This window comes from Schistocerca gregaria, chromosome 7 (assembly GCF_023897955.1).
Source record: "Schistocerca gregaria isolate iqSchGreg1 chromosome 7, iqSchGreg1.2, whole genome shotgun sequence".
NCBI lineage: Eukaryota > Metazoa > Arthropoda > Insecta > Orthoptera > Acrididae > Schistocerca > Schistocerca gregaria.
Genome location: NC_064926.1, coordinates 275235401 through 275258519, shown reverse-complemented (window position 1 = coordinate 275258519; position 23119 = coordinate 275235401). Strand labels below are relative to the sequence as shown.

Below are 23119 nucleotides of genomic sequence, written 5' to 3'. Positions count from 1 at the left end.
TAATAATAGGTATATACAGATCACCTTCAGGAAATTTTAACCTCTTCATAAAAAATCTGGAGGCTCTGCTGTCCCAACAACAAGGAAATAGTGGTTGCTGAGGATTTTAATGTGGATTTATTGCAAAGCTCAGTTAGTGAACAATTATTGCAGTCAGTAACACTATCATTCAATTTAGTTCCTACTGTGAACTTTGCTACTAGGATATGAAAATGCTCTGTGACTGCTATTGATAATGTCTTTGTAGACAAATCTAGGGAAAAAAGTCATGTCACAAAACCAATAGTAAATGGGCAATCAGATCATGGCATGCAGTATCTTGTGTTAAATGTCGAAACTTGTCAGGATAAAAAAATCTATTAAATCTGAGTACAGGAGGGTAATAAATAAGTCAAAAATTGAGAAATTCAGGAAATTGCTCAAAGACATGGACTGGACAGATGTTTAAAATACATCTGACTCAATTGGAAAATACAAAGCATTCATTAATAAAGTTGCCTCCACTTTTGAAAATTGTTTTCCACTAAAGGTAGCTCAAATCACACAGAAATTAAAAAATAAACTGTGATTACACAAGGAATAAAGATATCATGTAGGACAAAAAGGAGACTGTATGTACAATCAAGTAACAGCTCTGATGTTAGAATTGTAATGTAATACAAAGAATACTTCAAAATATTGAAACAAGTAATCCAGAAATCGAAGCAGCTTTATTATGGAAAAAAGATAATTTCATCAGGAAACAAAATAAAAACTGAATGGGATATTGGGAAGACAGAGACAGGTGGGGCGAGAAAGGAAGAGGAACAGATAGCTCTAAAAATAAATGAGACTTTGGTAACAAGTACATGTAGTATTGCAAAAGTGTTAAACAAGTACTTAATTTCTGCTACTGACAGCTTGGGGTTATCATGTTCAGCGAACAGTGCAATGGAGTATCTGAGACCTGTCTTCAAAAATAACTTCAGTAAAATGGAAATGACACTCACATCTCCCAAAGAAGAAATCCTCAAAATCTAAGGATTCCAGTAGGTATGATAACATATCAACAAAATTAATAAAGGAGTGCTCATGCAAGTTGAGTTCTACCTTATTTGTGTAATCAATCAGTGGAACATTTCTATACTGGCTAAAATATATTGAAGTTAAGCCTCTTTACAAGAAGGGGGATAAAGAGATACCGTCAAAGTATCGACCAATTTCACTTTTGCCGGCTTTCTCAAAAATATTTGAAAAGGTTGTGTTCAAGCATCTCCTTAAGCATCTTACCGCAAATAATATATTGTCCAAGTCACAGTTTGGATATCGGAAGGCTTCTGATATAGAGAAAACTATTTACACTTACAGTGAGAATGTACTTAATTAATTAGATAGTAAATTAGAGGTTACTGGCATTTTCTGTGACCTGTCAAAAGCATTTGAATGTGTGAACCACAGCATTCTCTTAAGTAAATTAGAATATTATGGTGTCACTGGCAATGCTGCAAAATGGTTTGAGTCTTATCCATCTAACAGGAAACAAAAGGTGGTGTTGTGAAATACCTGTGCAGCAAGCAGTCAGGCTTCATGTGCCAGGGAATTAATTACATGTGGTGTTCCTCAAGGTTCCATCTTGGGTCCCTTGCCTTTTCTTATGTACATTACTGACCTCTGATCTGTTTTATTACCAGATGCTAAGTTTGTTTTCTTTGCAGATGATACAAACATTGCAATAAATAAGAAATCAAGTACAGATTTAAAAACAGCTGCAAATCAAATTTTCACTGACATTAATAAGTGGTTTAAAGCTAATTCACTGTCATTAAACTTTGAGAAGATCCACTATATGCAGTTCAGAATCTGTAAGAGGTTTCCTTCCAGCATGAGTATAACTGTTGTGACTCACCGATCTTTCAAGTGCCACCGCGCAGTTATGAACATCCTCTACATGCGGCGCTGTCTGCCAGCCATGCAGCAGCAGCAGCACCACCTAAGCGGCCAGCTAGCCAGCCGGCGGCTGCTAGACTTGGACTCAGTTATGATGTGACTGTTGAAGTGTACACGCGTCTTACTCTGTTTGCTTGATCAGTTACTTTCATGTATTGCGTCTTCCTCGGAATATATTTGTTCAACTTGAAGTTATAACAATTGGCGACGAGGTAGTGATTTTTCTTTTCCATCGTTGACCCACATGTTTCCATGGCTAGGTCGTGGCATTGAATGCGGGAGTCTCTCGTCATTGTCTCTACCTACTTTTCCTCCTTACGACGAGACGGCGGAAGACTGGTCTGATTACGAAAAACGTCTTCAACAGCACTTCTTGGCATTTCATGTCGTGGATGAACAAACATGTAAGTCTCTGTTCCTTTCATGGATTTCACCTCAAATGTATCAGTTGTTGTCACAATTGGCTCCTTTGAAAGATCCTGCGTCTTTGTCCTTTGCTGAAATGTGCTGACTTCTGTCCGTCTATTTTCAAAATCAAATGTATGTGGTAGCCTCTCGTGTTGCCTTTTATTGTTGTTAAAAACAACTGAATCAATCCTATCATGCTTGGGCTGCTGAACCTCATGGCCTCAGTAGAAAGTGTCAATTTGTTACTGAAGTTCACAAAGAATCCTACACCGATTCCATGGTACGGGATGCTATTATCCGATCGGCACCCGACAAAGAAGTTTGGCAACATGCCCTTCAGTTGGCAAATCTGACTCTAGATGAAGTCCTATCCATCACTCAGTCTTTTGAAATTTCTCGCGCCGCTGGAGCACAAATAGATACATGGGGCGACGTCAGGGAAATACAACCTCTGTGCGATGTTGACGAAGCATGTGGCGTGTCCCCGCCAGCCGACGTGGCTGCAGTATGCTCCCAAGTGCAGCCTCGGCCTAACCGTAAACGAACCTCTAAGAAACTGCAGCAAAACCCACGGCAACTTCCTTCATGTCCGCCTTGTCTTACGAAACATTCACAAAAAGATTGTCCGCAATGTTGGGCCATGTGTCACAAATGCAAAAAAAAAGGGTCTGTGTCATCCGTTTGCAAATCCGACCACATACATGATGTTCATGAACATGATGCTGATTCTGATTCTATGTTGTCTGTCAATTGTACTTCTTCCCTTTCAGTGAAGTTATTCCTCACTATCCAAATACTTGGTCGAGATGTTCGCGTGCAGGTAGATACTGGTTCTGCTACCACTGTCATCAATTCTCAGACATATCTTCAGTTGGGTTCTCCAGTCCTGTCGCCTGTCACTAGGCAATTACGGACTTACAATAAGCAGAAGATTTCTCTCTTGGGACAATTTGATACTGAGGTATCATACAAGACTGTCATTCACACTGTTCCCATATTTGTGGTCGACCATAGTAACGGGGAGAATCTTTTTGGTTTCGATGTCTTTCACGTTTTTGAGTTCTCCCTAGAGGACACTGTCAATATCGTCTCTGATGCTATTCCTTATACTCAGTTGGATTCCTTGTCGACGACATTTTTGTCCCTTTTTTCTCCTGGGTTAGGCCATGCAAACGAGTTTGAAGCTCATATCATGCTCAAACCCACTGCTCGGCCTAAGTTTTTTCGGGCTCGCCCCATTCCTGTGGTCCTTCATGATCAGGTCAAATGGGAGCTGGATTGTCTCTGTCACTTCCAGTGAGTGGTCCTCTCCTGTCGTTGTCGTTGCTAAGCCAAATGGTGACATTCGTCTCTGTGGCGATTTCAAAGCCACTGTAAATGCTCAATGCCTTATTGACACTTACCCTATGCCTCCACCCAAAGAATTGTTCACTAAACTTGCTGGAGGCCTAGCATGAAGTTGTCACTGGCTCCACCACTGACAAACATCTTCAAAATCTCCGCACACTTTTTAATGTCTTACAGACTGCCGGTCTTAAGAGTAATCTTCAGAAATCAAAATTTTTTCAGTCATCTTGGGGTTTCAATTATCTTGGGATGGTATTCGTCCGCTTCAGCAAACTGTTGCTGTGATTGATGCCCTTCATCGCCCTACATCTGTTAAGGAACTGCAGGCCTTCTTGGGGAAAATAGCATACTATCACAAGTTTTTACTGTCTACTGCTTCGGTGGCTCAGCCGTTGCATCGCCTGTTGCATAAAAACATGCCTTTTCACTGGTCCACATCATGCGATGCGGCTTTCCAGAAATTGAAGACTATGCTGGAACAGGCCCTGTGGCTGGCTACATATCGACCTGGCCAACATGGACGCCTCTCAATATGGGGTTGGTGCAGTCGTTGCGCACCATTTTCCTGACGGTTCTGAACAACCCATTGCTTATGCCTCCAAAACGGTCACGCATGCCCAATAAAAGTATTCTCAAATTGAAAAAGAAGCTTTGGCCATTATTTATGCTCTTCGTAAGTTTGGTGTTGTTCTCTATGGATCCAAATTTCATCTTGTTACGGATCACAAACCACTTGTTTCCTTGTTGCATCCATCAACGTCACTTCCCGACAAGGCTGGACACCGCCTCCAGCATTGGGCTCTTTACTTGTCTCGTTTCAATTATGAGATTCATTTCCGGCCGTTGGCTCAACATGCGAATGCTGATGCACTGTCTCGCCTTCCCATGGGTCCTGATCTGGCATTTGTTAGGGACGAACTTTTGTGTATCCACCTGGATGTTGCCGAGCAGCGGGTTGTGGACGGGTTCCCCATCACCGGGGACCGGCTGACAGCTGCTACAGGTTCAGATCCTACCCTCTCCCGGGTTTTACGCTGTATTCAGAAGGGTTGGCCAGATCGTCCGTCCGCTAAGGCTTCTGATCCATTGGGGAACTACTACTCTTTGCGTTACTGCCTCACGGCTAGGGATGGTGTTATCCTCCTCTCCACCGAAAATGCTACGCCACATGTTGTGGTGCCTGCTTCTTTTCGTGCTACCGTCTTGCGCCTCCTTCACCAAGGGCACTGGGGTGCCTCTCGCACAAAATCTCTATCATGCTGTCATGTGTACTGGCCCAGCATCGACTCTGAAATCGCACACATGGTCACTGCGTGCAGCCCTTGTGCGTCACAGGCCGCCTCCCCAAAGTCATCTTTGTCACCGTGGCCTTCGCCTGAGAAGCCCTGGGAGCGTATTCATGCTGACTTCCTGGGACCTTTTTTTAGATATTTATTGGCTTCTCGTTATTGACGCCTACTGTAACTTTCCTTTCATTGTCCATTGCACATCGCCTACCAATGCGGCAACTGCCAATGCTCTAGCTCACATTTTCTCTTTGGAAGGCCTTCCCTCTACTCTTGTTACTGATAATGGTCCACAATTGGCCTCTTCCGATTTTGCGGATTTTTGTGCCCATCATGGTGTCTGCATGTCACGGCCCCTCCATTCCATCCACTGTCAAATGGTGAGGCTGACCGACTGGTCCACACATTTAAGGCTCAGATGAGGAAACTCCTGACTTCTTCTTCTGCTGATGATGCACTTCTCCAATTTCTGGCTTCTTACTGTTTCACCCCAGTGGGCGACCACATCCCGGCTGAGCTCTTACATGGCTGACAGCCCCGCACGCTACTTTATGTTCTGTGGGCTTCCACCTCATGACCGCGGGTGCCTTCACTTGGCCGGTTCACCGCCGACGACTTTGTATGGGTATGGGGATATGGCAGGCAGCCAAAATGGAGTCCTGGCCGCATCTTATGACACTGTGGCTGATGCCTGTATGAAATCCAGATGGACACGGTTGTTGCAGTGTGTCATTCAGACCAGCTTCGGCCTCGTGTGCCAGGAACACCTGTTCAGAATGCCGCTACACCACCTTCGACTCTACCTGATGCTCGGGATACTGGAATCTCTCATTACTCACAACACAGTCCTCTCACCATCATATCGGTGGCAGCACAAGAACTGATGCCACCAGGACATGTGCCCATGCAGGAACCAGATGACCATCATCTGTCGGAGCAACTCTACTTGCCTCCTCCTCCTACGGATGTGGACACATGGCTCATGTCTCCTGTTATAACAACCGGACTTGCCGCAATGGGCAGATTGGTGCATGAGGCCCTATCAGATTCGACCCCCACGTCTCCTGTCATCTCTACCTATTATCATTGGGGACACTTCCATCCGTATGGGAAGCCTCCTCCTCGAATCTTTAGAGCCAGTCAAACAACACCTATAGACGTTAGCAATCTACAGGCCACCCCCATCAAGACCTGTGCAAAAAATTCAAAGGGGGGGGGGGAGAATGTTGTGACTCACGGCCAGCCAGCCAGTGGCTGCTAGACTTGGACTCAGTTATGGTTTGACTGTTAAAGTGTACACGCGTATTACTCTGTTTGCTTGATCAGTGACTTTCATGTATTGCGTCTTCCTTGAAATATATTTGTTCAACTTGAAGTTATAACAATAACATATGAAGACATGCAGATCAAAGAGATTGACAGTATTAAATTTCTGGGATTACAACTCGATAATGAATTCAGTTGGGAAGGGCATACCACAGAATTGCTTAAGTGCCTAAAAAAGTCTGTATTTGCTGTGAGAATGATGTCAGATGTAGGAGATATAAATATAAAAAAACTTGCATACTTTGCTTACTTTCATTCTGTTATGTCGTACGGGATCACATTCTGGGGCAACTTGTCAAACTGAGCAAAAGTTTTTAGGGTGTGAAAGCATGTGATAAGAATCATTTGTCATGTAAATTCATGAACGTCTTGTAGAAACCTCTTCAAGGGAATTTGTATTCTAACCATAGCTTCTCAGTATATTTATTCCTTAATGAAATTTGTTGCAAGTAATACATCTCTGTTTCGAACCAATAGCTCAATACATACTACCAATACTAGGAATAAGAACAATATTCATAAAGACCTAAAATCACTTTGTTTGGTCCAAAAAGGGGTCCAATATCAGGAACACACATTTTCAATAAACTGCCGGCAACCATCAAAAACTTGAATTCAGATTAAGTACAGTTTAAACAGAGTTTGAAAGACTTTTTGATAGGCAACTCCTTCTACTCCATAGATGAATATCTTAACAGAAAGTGTTAAGCCAGCTTAAGTAAAAATATCTGTTAGGTTTCAGTTTTGACAACACTTTGTCACAGCAGTCAAGATTGGGTATTTTTTGTATGATAAATTTATTTATAGTGCATAACAGTGTTTCGTTCTGACAGTGTGCTAATTCTGTAAATAATAGCTGTTCCAGTTTACTGCATTGTATTAACCTGTTTTGACTATCTCCTGACAAATGATCAGGGTAGTAAGTATGATATTCAAATGTTTTATGTTATACTTTCTGACAAGTTCCACCCCCACGAGAATCATCTCATTTCTTGTGTCTATGGAAAGAAAACTGAATCTAATGTAATCTAAATAAAGGGTAAAGGGGGCATGGTGGCATACATGACTGCAACATTACAATTTATTAAAAACAAAGATTCCAAGACTTACCAAGCGGGAAAGCGCCGGCAGACAGGCACATGAACAAAACACACAAACACACACACACAGAATTGCTGACTTTCGCAACCGATGGTTGCTTCTTCAGGAAGGAGAGGGAAAGACGAAAGGATGTGGGTTTTAAGGCAGAGGGTAAGGAGTCGTTCCGATCCCGGGAGCGGAAAGAGTTCCCTTAGGGGAAAAAAAGGACAGATGTACACTCGCACGCACACACACATATCCATCCGCACATACACAGACACAAGCAGACATATTTAAAGGCAAAGAGTAAGGGCAGAGATGTCAGTCGAGGCGGAAGCACAGAGGCAAAGAAGTTGTTGAAAGACAGGTGAGGTATGAGCAGCGGCAACTTGAAATTAGCGGAGGTTGAGGCCTGGCGGATATCGAGAAGAGAGGATATACTGAAGGGCGAGTTCCCATCTCCGGAGTTCGGATAGGTTGGTGTTGGTGGGAAGTATCCAGATAACTCGGACGGTGTAACACTGTGCCAAGATGTGCTGGCCGTGCATCAAGGCATGTTTAGCCACAGGGTGATCCTCATTACCAACAAACACTGTCTGTCTGTGTCCATTCATGCGAATGGACAGTTTGTTGCTGGTCATTCCCACATAGAAAGCGTCACAGTGCAGGCAGGTCAGTTGGTAAATCACGTGGGTGCTTTCACACGTGGCTCTCCCTTTGATCGTGTACACCTTCCGGGTTACAGGACTGGAGTAGGTGGTGGTGGGAGGGTGCATAGGACAGGTTTTACACCAGGGATGAACCAAGAGGTTACGAAGGTTAGGTGGACGGCGGAAAGACACTCTTGGTGGAGTGGGGAGGATTTCATGAAGGATTGATCTCATTTTGGGGCAGGATTTTAGGAAGTCGTATCCCTGCTGGAGAGCCACATTCAAGGTCTGATCCAGTCCCGGGATGTATTCTGTCAAAAGTGGGGCACTTTTGGGGTTCTTCTGTGAGAGGTTCTGGGTTTGAGGGGATGAGGAAGTGGCTCTGGTTATCTGCTTCTGTACCAGGTTGGGAGGGTAGTTGCGGGATGCGAAAGCTGTTTTCAGGTTGTTGGTGTAATGGTCGAGGGATTCAGGACTGGAGCAGATTCGTTTGCCACGAAGGCCTAGGCTGTAGGGAAGGGACCGTTTGATATGGAATGGGTGGCAGCTGTCATAATGGAGGTACTGTTGGTTGTTGGTGGGTTTGATGTGGCCGGATGTGTGCAGCTGGCCATTGGACAGATGGAGGTCAACATCTAGGAAAGTGGCATGGGATTTGGAGTAGGACCAGGTGAATCTGATGGAACCAAAGGAGTTGAGGTTGGAGAGGAAATTCTGGAGTTGTTCTTCACTGTGAGTTCAGATCATGAAGATGTCATCAATAAATCTGTACCAAACTTTGGGTTGGCAGGCTTGGGTAACCAAGAAGGCTTCCTCTAAGCGACCCATAAATAGGTTGGCATACGAGGGGGCCATCCTGGTACCCATGGCTGTTCCCTTTAATTGTTGGTATGTCTGGCCTTCGAAAGTGAAGAAGTTGTGGGTCAGGATGAAGCTGGCTAAGGTGACGAGGAAAGAGGTTTTAGGTAGGGTGGCAGGTGATCGGCGTGAAAGGAAGTGCTCCATTGCAGCGAGGCCCTGGACATGCGGGATATTCGTGTATAGGGAAGTGGCATCAATGGTTACAAGGATGGTTTCCGGGGGTAACAGACTAGGTACGGATTCCAGGCGTTCGAGAAAGTGGTTGGTGTCTTTGATGAAGGATGGGAGACTGCATGTAATGGGTTGAAGGTGTTGATCTACGTAGGCAGAGATACGTTCTGTGGGGGCTTGGTAACCAGCTACAATGGGGCGGCCAGGAAGTTTGGGTTTGTGAATTTTAGGAAGTAGGTAGAAGGTAGGAGTGCGAGGTGTCGGTGGGGTGAGGACTTTGATGGAGTCAGGTGAAAGGTTTTGTAGGGGGCCTAAGGTTCTGAGGATTCCTTGAAGCTCCGCCTGGACATCAGGAATGGGATTACCTTGGCAAACTTTGTATGTAGAGTTGTCTGAAAGCTGACGCAGTCCCTCAGCCACATACTCTCGACGATCAAGTACCACGGTCGTGGAACCCTTGTCAGCCGGAAGAATGATGATGGATCGGTCAGCTTTCAGATCACGGATAGCCTGGGCTTCGGCTGTGGTGATGTTGGGAGTAGGATTAAGGTTTTTCAAGAATGATTGAGAGGCAAGGCTGGAAGTGAGAAATTCCTGGAAGGTTTGGAGAGGGTGATTTTGAGGAAGAGGAGGTGGGTCCCGCTGTGATGGAGGACGGAACTGTTGCAGGCAGGGTTCAATTTGGATAGTGTCTTGGGGAGTTGGATCATTAGGAGTGGGATCAGGATTGTTTTTCTTCGTGGCAAAGTGATATTTCCAGCAGAGACTACGAGTGTAGGACAGTAAATCTTTGACAAGGGCAGTTTGGTTGAACCTGGGAGTGGGGCTGAAGGTGAGGCCTTTGGATAGGACAGAGGTTTCAGATTGGGAGAGGGGTTTGGAGGAAAGGTTAACTACTGAATTGGGGTGTTGTGGTTCCAGATTGTGTTGACTAGAATTTTGAGGTGTTGGGGGGAGTGGAGCTGGAAGTGGGAGATTGAGTAGATGGGAGAGACTGGGTCTGTGTGCAATGAGAGGAGGTTGAGGTTTGTTGGAAAGGTTGTGGGGGGTGAGTGAGTTGCCTTTCCGGAGGTGGGAAACCAGGAGATTGGATAGTTTTTTGAGGTGGAGGGTGGCATGTTGTTCTAATTTGCGGTTGGCCTGTAGGAGGATGCTATGTACAACCGGTGTGGATGTGGGAGAGGAAAGATTGAGGACTTTGATTTGGGATAGGAGTTGACGGGTGTGTTCATTGGCCGAGTCGATGTATAGGTGAAGGATTAGGCGGGTGAGGGCTGTGGATTGTGCTGTTTGGAACTGGTATAAGGACTGATGGAAAGAAGGATTGCAGCCAGAGATGGGAACTTTAAGTGTGAGGCCTTCGGGAGTAATGCCAAATGTCAGACAAGCCTGAGTGAATAAAATATGGGAGCGTAATCTGGCTAGGGTGAAGGCATGTTTGCGGAGGGAATGTAAATAAAATTTAATGGGGTCGTTGTAGGGATGTTGTGAGGTTGACATGGTATCAGTAGGTGGAAAGGGTAATAGGTTAAAGTGAAAGTAAATAGAGATTTATATAGGGAGAGATAAAGGTGTGAAAAAAGTCGAAAAAGTGTTGGTTTGAGATGAGCTATGTTGATCATGTGCAGAACTTAGGTTGGTGAACAACAATGGTTGCAAAGGTTGGGTGGTTATGTTGTCTCCATATCACGTTAAAGGGTGGGGAAATTCTAGAAAATTTCGAAAAAAAATTTTTTTTCGAAAAAAGTTTCGAAAAAATAATTTCCGAAAAAATAAAATTCGAAAAAATTTTTTGAATAAAATCTCGAAGAATATGTGTGTAAATGTATTCAAAGGACTGGTTATGTACTGGCAGGTTATGAGAATGAGGCTAACAATTGTTTGATGAAGAAATAATAAAGTGTAAACCTGTGGGAAGCTGCTAAAAAATGATCGGTTATGTGGGAAAAACGGGAATGGAAGTAAAACGAAAGTTGTTAGAAAAAACTGAGATGGTTGTGTAATGGGTGAAAGGAACTGAAGCTGTGAAATAGTATTCACGAGTTTACACGAAATGTTTGTAAACTTGGAACAATGATTTTATAGCAGCGGTTGAAAATTTTAGGTTATGGTTTGGAAGTAAATTACGTATTATTGAGTATAATTAGGCAGGATAAAATGTATGGTAGATTACGGAAAAATGGAAGATGAATACAAAGTGAAACTTCTTGTAAAAACGAAAAGAGAAAGTAAGACGATAGAGAAGATTTCGAAATGCAACAGAGACAATAACAAACGTAATTGGTGGGTTCAAATTAATGATGATGTAAATAAAATAAAAAGAAACTTCCACATGGGAAAAATATATTAAAAACAAAGATTCCAAGACTTACCAAGCGGGAAAGCGCCGGCAGACAGGCACATGAACAAAACACATTTTTTGTATGATAAATTTATTTATAGTGCATAACAGTGTTTCGTTCTGACAGTGTGTTAATTCTGTAAATAATAGCTGTTCCAGTTTACTGCATTGTATTAACCTGTTTTGACTATCTCCTGACAAATGATCAGGGTAGTAAGTATGATATTCAAATGTTTTATGTTATACTTTCTGACAAGTTCCACCCCCACGAGAATCATCTCATTTCTTGTGTCTATGGAAAAAAAAATGAATCGAATGTAATCTAAATAAAGGGTAAAGGGGGCATGGTGGCATACATGACTGCAACATTACAATTTATTAAAAACAAAGATTCCAAGACTTACCAAGCGGGAAAGCGCCGGCAGACAGGCACATGAACAAAACACACAAACACACACACAGAATTGCTAGCTTTCGCAACCGATGGTTGCTTCTTCAGGAAGGAGAGGGAAAGACGAAAGGATGTGGGTTTTAAGGCAGAGGGTAAGGAGTCATTCCAATCCCGGGAGCGGAAAGAGTTCCCTTAGGGGAAAAAAAGGACAGATGTACACTCGCACGCACACACACATATCCATCCGCACATACACAGACACAAGCAGACATATTTAAAGGCAAAGAGTAAGGGCAGAGATGTCAGTCGAGGCGGAAGCACAGAGGCAAAGAAGTTGTTGAAAGACAGGTGAGGTATGAGCGGCGGCAACTTGAAATTAGCGGAGGTTGAGGCCTGGCGGATATCGAGAAGAGAGGATATACTGAAGGGCGAGTTCCCATCTCCGGAGTTCGGATAGGTTGGTGTTGGTGGGAAGTATCCAGATAACTCGGACGGTGTAACACTGTGCCAAGATGTGCTGGCCGTGCATCAAGGCATGTTTAGCCACAGGGTGATCCTCATTACCAACAAACACTGTCTGTCTGTGTCCATTCATGCGAATGGACAGATTGTTGCTGGTCATTCCCACATAGAAAGCGTCACAGTGCAGGCAGGTCAGTTGGTAAATCACGTGGGTGCTTTCACACGTGGCTCTCCCTTTGATCGTGTACACCTTCCGGGTTACAGGACTGGAGTAGGTGGTGGTGGGAGGGTGCATAGGACAGGTTTTACACCGGGGGCGGTTGCAAGGGTAGGAGCCAGAGGGTAGGGAAAGTGGTTTGGGGATTTCATAGGGATGAACCAAGAGGTTACGAAGGTTAGGTGGACGGCGGAAAGACACTCTTGGTGGAGTGGGGAGGATTTCATGAAGGATTGATCTCATTTCGGGGCAGGATTTTAGGAAGTCGTATCCCTGCTGGAGAGCCACATTCAAGGTCTGATCCAGTCCCAGGAAGTATTCTGTCAAAAGTGGGGCACTTTTGGGGTTCTTCTGTGAGAGGTTCTGGGTTTGAGGGGATGAGGAAGTGGCTCTGGTTATCTGCTTCTGTACCAGGTTGGGAGGGTAGTTGCAGGATGCGAAAGCTGTTTTCAGGTTGTTGGTGTAATGGTCGAGAGATTCAGGACTGGAGCAGATTCGTTTGCCACGAAGGCCTAGGCTGTAGGGAAGGGACCGTTTGATATGGAATGGGTGGCAGCTGTCATAATGGAGGTACTGTTGGTTGTTGGTGGGTTTGATGTGGCCGGATGTGTGCAGCTGGCCATTGAACAGATGGAGGTCAACGTCTAGGAAAGTGGCATGGGATTTGGAGTAGGACCAGGTGAATCTGATGGAACCAAAGGAGTTGAGGTTGGAGAGGAAATTCTGGAGTTGTTCTTCACTGTGAGTCCAGATCATGAAGATGTCATCAATAAATCTGTACCAAACTTTGGGTTGGCAGGCTTGGGTAACCAAGAAGGCTTCCTCTAAGCGACCCATAAATAGGTTGGCATACGAGGGGGCCATCCTGGTACCCATGGCTGTTCCCTTTAATTGTTGGTATGTCTGGCCTTCAAAAGTGAAGAAGTTGTGGGTCAGGATGAAGCTGGCTACTGATACCATGTCAACCTCACAACATCCCTACAACGACCCCATTAAATTTTATTTACATTCCCTCCGCAAACATGCCTTCACCCTAGCCAGATTACGCTCCCATATTTTATTCACTCAGGCTTGTCTGACATTTGGCATTACTCCCGAAGGCCTCACACTTAAAGTTCCCATCTCTGGCTGCAATCCTTCTTTCCATCAGTCCTTATACCAGTTCCAAACAGCACAATCCATAGCCCTCACCCGCCTAATCCTTCACCTATACATCGACTCGGCCAATGAACACACCCGTCAACTCCTATCCCAAATCAAAGTCCTCAATCTTTCCTCTCCCACATCCACACCGGCTGTACATAGCATCCTCCTACAGGCCAACCGCAAGTTAGAACAACATGCCACCCTCCACCTCAAAAAACTATCCAATCTCCTGGTTTCCCACCTCCGGAAAGGCAACTCACTCACCCCCCACAACCTTTCCAACAAACCTCAACCTCCTCTCATTGCACACAGACCCAGTCTCTCCCATCTACTCTATCTCCCACTTCCAGCTCCACTCCCCCCAACACCTCAAAATCTAGTCAACACAATCTGGAACCACAACACCTCAATTCAGTAGTTAACCTTTCCTCCAAACCCCTCTCCCAATCCGAAACCTCTGTCCTATCAAAAGGCCTCACCTTCAGCCCCACTCCCAGGTTCAACCAAACTGCCCTTGTCAAAGATTTACTGTCCTACACTCGTAGTCTCTGCTGGAAATATCACATTGCCATGAAGAAAAACAATCCTGATCCCACTCCTAATGATCCAACTCCCCAAGACACTATCCAAATTGAACCCTGCCTGCAACAGTTCCGTCCTCCATCACAGCGGGACCCACCTCCTCTTCCTCAAAATACCCTCTCCAAACCTTCCAGGAATTTCTCACTTCCAGCCTTGCCTCTCAATCATTCTTGAAAAACCTTAATCCTACTCCCAACATCACCACAGCCGAAGCCCAGGCTATCCGTGATCTGAAAGCTGACCGATCCATCATCATTCTTCCGGCTGACAAGGGTTCCACGACCGTGGTACTTGATCGTCGGGAGTATGTGGCTGAGGGACTGCGTCAGCTTTCAGACAACTCTACATACAAAGTTTGCCAAGGTAATCCCATTCCTGATGTCCAGGCGGAGCTTCAAGGAATCCTCAGAACCTTAGGCCCCCTACAAAACCTTTCACCTGACTCCATCAAAGTCCTCACCCCACCGACACTTCGCACTCCTACCTTCTACCTACTTCCTAAAATTCACAAACCCAAACATCCTGGCCGCCCCATTGTAGCTGGTTACCAAGCCCCCACAGAACGTATCTCTGCCTACGTAGATCAACACCTTCAACCCATTACATGCAGTCTCCCATCCTTCATCAAAGACACCAACCACTTTCTCGAACGCCTGGAATCCGTACCTAGTCTGTTACCCCCGGAAACCATCCTTGTAACCATTGATGCCACTTCCCTATACACGAATATCCCGCACGTCCAGGGCCTCGCTGCAATGGAGCACTTCCTTTCACGCCGATCACCTGCCACCCTACCTAAAACCTCTTTCCTCGTCACCTTAGCCAGCTTCATCCTGACCCACAACTTCTTCACTTTCGAAGGCCAGACATACCAACAATTAAAGGGAACAGCCATGGGTACCAGGATGGCCCCCTCGTATGCCAACCTATTTATGGGTCGCTTAGAGGAAGCCTTCTTGGTTACCCAAGCCTGCCAACCCAAAGTTTGGTACAGATTTATTGATGACATCTTCATGATCTGGACTCACAGTGAAGAACAACTCCAGAATTTCCTCTCCAACCACAACTCCTTTGGTTCCATCAGATTCACCTGGTCCTACTCCAAATCCCATGCCACTTTCCTAGACGTTGACCTCCATCTGTCCAATGGCCAGCTGCACACATCCGGCCACATCAAACCCACCAACAACCAACAGTACCTCCATTATGACAGCTGCCACCCATTCCATATCAAACGGTCCCTTCCCTACAGCCTAGGCCTTCGTGGCAAACGAATCTGCTCCAGTCCTGAATCCCTCGACCATTACACCAACAACCTGAAAACAGCTTTCGCATCCCGCAACTACCCTCCCAACCTGGTACAGAAGCAGATAACCAGAGCCACTTCCTCATCCCCTCAAACCCAGAACCTCTCACAGAAGAACCCCAAAAGTGCCCCACTTTTGACAGAATACTTCCCGGGACTGGATCAGACCTTGAATGTGGCTCTCCAGCAGGGATACGACTTCCTAAAATCCTGCCCCGAAATGAGATCAATCCTTCATGAAATCCTCCCCACTCCACCAAGAGTGTCTTTCTGCCGTCCACCTAACCTTCGTAACCTCTTGGTTCATCCCTATGAAATCCCCAAACCACCTTCCCTACCCTCTGGCTCCTACCCTTGCAACCGCCCTCCGGTGTAAAACCTGTCCTACGCACCCTCCCACCACCACCTACTCCAGTCCTGTAACCCGGAAGGTGTACACAATCAAAGGGAGAGCCACGTGTGAAAGCACCCACGTGATTTACCAACTGACCTGCCTGCACTGTGACGCTTACTATGTGGGAATGACCAGCAACAAACTGTCCATTCGCATGAATGGACACAGACAGACAGTGTTTGTTGGTAATGAGGATCACCCTGTGGCTAAACATGCCTTGATGCACGGCCATCACATCTTGGCACAGTGTTACACCGTCCGAGTTATCTGGATACTTCCCACCAACACCAACCTATCCGAACTCCGGAGATGGGAACTTGCCCTTCAGTATATCCTCTCTTCTCGATATCCGCCAGGCCTCAACCTCCGTTAATTTCAAGTTGCCGCCGCTCATACCTCACCTGTCTTTCAACAACTTCTTTGCCTCTGTGCTTCCGCCTCGACTGACATCTCTGCCCTTACTCTTTGCCTTTAAATATGTCTGCTTGTGTCTGTGTATGTGCGGATGGATATGTGTGTGTGTGTGTGCGCGAGTGTACATCTGTCCTTTTTTTCCCCTAAGGGAACTCTTTCCGCTCCCGCGATTGGAATGACTCCTTACCCTCTCCCTTAAAACCCACATCCTTTCGTCTTTCCCTCTCCTTCCTGAAGAAGCAACCATCGGTTGCGAAAGCTAGCAATTCTGTGTGTATTGTTCATGTGCCTGTCTGCCGGCGCTTTCCCGCTTGGTAAGTCTTGGAATCTTTGTTTTTAATATATTTTTCCCATGTGGAAGTTTCTTTTTATTTTATTTATAACATTAAAATTTGGTATATATAGGTCATTTTTCCATTTTTCATTTGAAACCCTATAATGTATATATCAGTGTAATCAGGGAAGACTATAGAATTTAATAAATTCATCAAATAATTTCTATTTTTCCATTATTTATAAGTATCCTGTGTCCTTATATTTCATCAATGGTTGAGATGGTCTTGGAAGGAGGGAATTAAGTGGAGCAACGGTTAAAAGGCTGGAGTTGCATTCAGAAGGACATCTGGCCATCCAGATTTAGGTTTTTCCATGGTTCTTCTGAAAAGAACTGAATCAAATCCCTTCCCCATTCTTGCCTTTTATGAACACTTGCTCCATCTCTGATCATCCTTCCTTTGAATCCTTTTGTATAAATAGTGTCATTCTCTGCAGTTACTTTCTTTGATCTCAGAGCATCGTCTATTTTTACATGTAACAGTTTAAAATGATTTTCGCTTTCTTTCTTCCTCTTATAAATATGTTATTTTAGTATTTATGTATGTTTTGTATGCTTGTTCTCATATAAATGCATCATCTAACAGGAATAAACAACAGCCTTAGTAGTGTTGGTTGAACAACATTGATTTCAAGATATTATTTGTTTCTCTGAATAAAATACTTTTTGTGTCTGTAACTACAGTGTAAGTCAGAAAGGCACCAAATAGTGTGTTTTGTTCAATGACAAGAAATTGTATCATTTGTGCTCTTTCTTGTTCTAATCATGGGTACTGTTTGATAAACATAGTTACACAATTTTCTCTGCTATTGTGATTAACCTAGGAGAGGTATGAAGACAGTTTCATGGAGCTTTACCATTTTTTCAAAAAATATGATTATCTCACCCTCCTCTCCCCTCACCCTCCCCTTCCCCCCTCCAGTCCCCCCCCCCCCGACACCACCACCCCTCTCCACCCTGCTCCCTCTACGATCCGCCTCTACTCCCTCCCCCTCTACTCCCTCCCCCTCTACTCCCTACCCCATCTCCCTCCCCCTCTCCCTCCCCACTCTCTCCCCCATCTCCCTCCCCCCATCTCCCTCCTCCTCTCTGTCCCCATCCTCCTCTCCCTCCTCCTCTCCCTCCTCCTCTCCCTCCCCCTCTCCCTCCCCCAACCCCATCCCCTCCATCCCTCCCTCCCTCCTCTCCCCCTCTCTCCCTCCCCCAACCCCATCCCCTCCGTCCCTCCCTCCCTCCTCCTCTCCCCCTCTCTCCCTCTCTCCTCCCTCTCCCCCCCCCCCCCACACCCTTGTCCCCCAAATGATCTTCTATGCATTATTGTAAGTAAGTTTCTACCCCTTGCCATATTATGAGGTCCTAGCATGAAGTTAATTAATGATATGGTGTAGAAACTTCCACAAACTATCTGAAGGCAGCATCCAAGCTAGGAAAAGGATGACCACAGCTGACAAAGCAACAATACTGCCTTGTGTCTCCTCCCTTTAATCCATGCTGGAAGCAATGAGATTTCATTCACAAGTAAATATGAGCATTTCACACAACAAACTGCCAGGACATTACACTGGTGCAGTATAGTTTATTATATCTAGTATGAGCATTCTAGAACTTCAAAGCGTGTGGTAGTTGCCCACAGTTCCATTTATGCATCTTAATAAGTAGAAGTTTTGTAACTGAGGTATCATAATCCACATATAATTTCTTTGCTTCCTGCCAAAGTGATGGTCTTCCAATTACAATGGCAACATCATAATATACCATTCCTCACTTACTCTCCAATTCGATGATGCCTGTGAATGGTCCACAGTGTAGCTTGCTTGCAGTTTTCTTCTTAAACACCTGAGGATATTTCTTTAGCTTGTTACATTTGTATCACAATTATGAATAATAATAATATTAGTAATAAGTAATGATCTAACTAACTAGTCTGAAAAACTAGCCTAAGAAATTACTAAAATTCACATGACTTTTCTTTCCAGGATGTTATTTTGAAATCTGTGCTAAACCCTGTTGTCAGACTTTTATCAACAACACGCACAGTATTTCCATCTGGTGCAGCAGCACGTTCAGCTGTTGCTCGGAAATTTGCTGATGCCATTTATGTTGTTGCATTGAGGATCGGTCAAGAGATGTCTCGACGCCATCTAGCAGTACCTCTACTGCAGAGATTTTTTCTTGCCTTCGACAAAGCCTTCATGCGCTGTGCACTCGATGATTCATTACAGGGTGCCCAGTCTGTGAATTCATCTACAAAAGAAGCTGCTACAAGGTATTTTATTGAATGTTCTTGCAAATTCACTAATTGAGCCACACAAAATTAGAAATTAATATTGATTTTGATTTCTTCATTTTTAATTTGTAGACATTCTTATTTGTAAACTTTCTAAAGAAGTTTATTGTCTGAATTTTTCACATATGTAAGTATATTTTGCTTGTATACAGGACGATTCTTTGATGATGTTACAGATTTTCAGAGTTGATGGAGAAGAGTATATGTATTAATCTGAGGTGAGGGACTGTGGTCAGGAAATGACAGAGTCAAAAGTAGTAAATGAAAAGCTGACAGTGAATTTCCTCTACTGCAAGCTCTTTGCTTTTCTAATTTTAGTAGGAAGTATAACTGACCAAAACTAGGCAAAAGAAGTGCAGTCAACGTGGCATGTAAAGTGCATACCTGAAGAGCTGTAAATAATTGTTCATCTTTGCTAGTATGAAGTACATTTCTTCTACTGAACAATTGCCCATAGCTAGGTGGGCATTATAGAGTTTGTGTGTACTAGACAATTTTTTCTTATATTGTTCCATACTCCCTCCTCCCAAAATGTGAAAATCAAAGAGCCAGCAGAAGAAGAGGTCCAGTGCAAGAGGTATCAGAACGATTTTCAATTATAACTTGTGGCTTGGTCACTTCCTGACCAGGATCCCTTAACTCAGATTGATATATTTACCCTTCATCATCATACCTGAAAGTTGTGGTGACAGAGTGTCTCTGTCCTTTGGTTGTGCTTCAATCAGTAAGATGACGTACTCTGACCTGTAGTATGTTGAGCACCATGTTCCAGTATACATATACCACTTGAATTGTCAAAGTAAGTGTGCGGGTGAATGATTTGGCACACCATCAGCTATCATCAGCAGTCTCAACCATCACAAATAATACAAAAGTTTTGTCAGTCACTATATAAACAAAATATATTTTATGTGCATAGAGTCTAAACTTCTCAACAAATTCTTGCTTTCCATAATGTTTCGCCATTAGTAATTAGTTGTACATATATAGTGCTCATACTGCATTCTGCAGCAACTATATATGTAACTTATTAGTTTTCTCATGGCTAGGTTTGGTTTAAGGCCTAGACTAGTGGGGTGGGGGGGGGGGGAATAAAAATTCGACAATACAATTAAAGTGGAATCACAGTTTTATTATTTCCCCATATTCTGACTTTCTTAGTCATATATTTCATGATTTTTGATGATTATTGTTGTTGTTGTTGTGTCCTTGTTGGCACTCTAGTATCTCTTCCATATGAATCAAGGAAGAGGATGTTGTTTGAGGGCCACTGTCCTCTTTCTATGAAACAACTGCACACATGCATGAACAGGGTTCTTTATCTACTTAAACGGATAGCTGCTACTTAACTTTACAGTGTCCATGTGTTGTGGTACAAGCTCCTCCAGAATAGTTCATGTCAACCTCACTGCTGCATAGTGCATTCCCACTATGTGATGAATGACAGTCACCAAACTGGAGTGCGAGTAGGTGTGTCAGTGACTGAGCTAGTGACGGAGTGACTGCATTGGTGACTGAGACTGAGACTGAGATAGTAAGGTAGTAACTGAGACCGACTCAGGTAGTGACTGAGAGTACCTCAGTTCAGTGGCAGTGATCTAAATAATTGCGGTCGAGAAGGGGTTGGCAGCACATTGCTTGCAATCTTTCTTTGGCCTCTCTCCTGATAGATGATCTTGAACCAGCATCTACTATCAATCTTTTTGCTACATCTTTACTGACCTGTGTGGTGGTGACAGCATGTTCCTCCCCCCCCCCCCCTCCCCCCCTCAAAATGCTGCATCGTTGTTGTGCAGGGAAGATGCGAATAACAACGGGGAGGGAGACGGGACTGTGGACATTGAGATGAGCTGGAAACCGTGACTGTGGAGAACGACGTACTCCCGACCATACCCCACCATCTGGCTTGCGAGGCAATAGGAACCTCCTCTGGAAAATTGCTGCTGGCGCACATGTCCAGACCTGAAGGCATGACCTGGGGCGATGACGGCGATGGCAATGGTGGGTCCAGGTCCATTGGGTCTGTGAATGGGGATGAGGGTGCATTGTCCATCTGCTCCTCCTGGGGTGCCCTAGTGGCAAAGGACACGTGGTCCCATGAGTCTGTGAATCTGGGGAAAGAAAAGTAGCAGAATCACGGGGAAAATGACATGCACGAATTTGGTTATGGTGGTGGCACTGCCAACCATGAGGACCTTCAATCAAGTACATAAAAGAGCCAATGCACTCCTGAAACATGCCTCTTTCCCAGTGCCCACAGTTGACATAAGCCCTGGAAAGAACAAGATCATGTGGCGCAAAGCAATACTTGCAGACCATTGGCAGCGCCGGATGCTGCGGTGGATGTAGCAATTGGAACAGCATCAGAAGGTGGCAGCCATGCAGAAGTTCCACCAGTGAGGGTACGTCTCATGGGTGGAAGCAATACGAGGTGAGAATGGGTTGCAGTGCCTGTTCCCATGTGTAAGTGGTGTGAATCTTGGCCATCTGTTGCTCCAAACTGTGTATGAAGCATTCTGCTTCTCCATTGGACTGGGGGTGAAACGGAGCACTTGTTGGATGAAGAATACCATTTCATTCACGAAGCTGTTCAAAATCACATGGAGTGAACTGTGGTCCATTGTTCGACACAAGTACTTCTAGCAAACCTTCTATGCAAAATATAGAGGACATCACTTGAATGGTGCTATGTGATGTGGTTGAAGCCATAGGCACCGCAAATGGTAACTTGCTAAGAGCCTACCACATGAGGCAATGAGTGTTCCAGAATGGTCCTGCAAAGTCAGTCTGCACTAGTTGCCATGGTGACAGAGTCTTACGTCAAGCTGAGAATGTCTGTGGTGGATCAGATTGGTTTTTCACGCATGGAAGACTCTGTGATGTCATCTAATCAGTATGGACTTTCGTGCCCTGCCAAGTAGAGTGCCAGCACACTAACTGTTTGGTGCGAATTATTCCCCAATATCCCTGGTGGAGCAATCACAACACATTCTTTTGCAACACTTTGGAAATAAGCACATGCGATTGTCCACTGTCATTTTGAACTAGAATCACACCCTGTTGAATTGTAAGGTTATGCCGATGTGCAAAATATCATCGCACAACTGAGTTCCGGATACTGTTCAATCAACAAGGCCAACACATGCAAATGTAAAACAACAAAATCTTGAGGTCAAAGTCTGCTTCTGTGGCCTGTGCAGTTTTTCTGTAGTGCAAGGGAAAAGATTTCAGCAAATCTGAGTCCTATGTATCGATTTGGCAACAAAATGTAGCAGATGCATCAAAATCAGAGTCTGGGCCAATCGAAAGGTTGAGCTAGAGCGTCTGCATTGCCATGCTGTGCAGTATGTCTACACAATTTCTACTGATTCTGCAAGAGCAACAAAGCCCATCATTGCAAATTCTGAGCAGTGCTTGTGGGAATCATCTTTGACAGATGAAACAAAGACTGCAAAGGCTTGTGCTAAATAAAACTTGCAACCATACAAATAGTGCTGGAATTTTGTTACAATGTACACAATAACGAGAACTTCTTTTACAACTTGAGAGTAATTACACTGAGTTTGAATTAACAACTTTGAGGCAAAAACAATAGGCCTGTCTTGTTCACCAATTCTGTGTTAAAGTGCATCACCGATTCTGTAGGAAGAAATGTCGACTTGCAAATCAACCAGGTGGCAGGGTCAAAATTCACAAAACATCTGTCACTAAACAAAGCATTTTTGAGTTTATGAAATGCATCTTGACAGTCAATAGTCTACACAAAAAATAATTTTTGTGATGCAAGTGATGCAATAAAGCATTGATCTGAGTGGCATTTGGTATGAACCAAATGTAGTATGGCATCTTGCCTAGTGCTGACAGCAGTTCAGATACATCATGAGGGTCAGTCAGATCACAGATTGCAAGAAAATGAGATTGGAGAGGATGCACACCTTGAGTGTTTATCATGTGACGTAAGTACTGTAGTTCATTTTGAAAAAGACACGTATTTCGAGGCAACTCTTGAGTCCTGCTTCTGACAACACTCAAAAAAGAGTATGCAAATTGGCAGTACGCTCCTCTGGTGCATGACCTGAGATGACAATATTGTCAAGGAAGCTTGAGCAAAATGGCACTTTTGCAGTCTGCTGATCCAAGTAACATTGAAAGAGCACTGCCAAAAGACAAATACTTGAACAGGCCTAAGT

General features: G+C 44.4%; 1 protein-coding gene across 1 annotated transcript in view; it reads left to right on the top strand.

The window, feature by feature from the left end:
• The window catches only part of LOC126281214 (WD repeat-containing protein 81), a 253643-nt gene that overhangs the window by 158286 nt on the left and 72238 nt on the right, over positions 1-23119 (top strand). The window contains exon 19 of the mRNA XM_049979961.1: positions 18619-18908. Coding sequence (XP_049835918.1) covers positions 18619-18908 — 290 coding nt within the window. The remainder of the gene's footprint in view (positions 1-18618; positions 18909-23119) is intronic.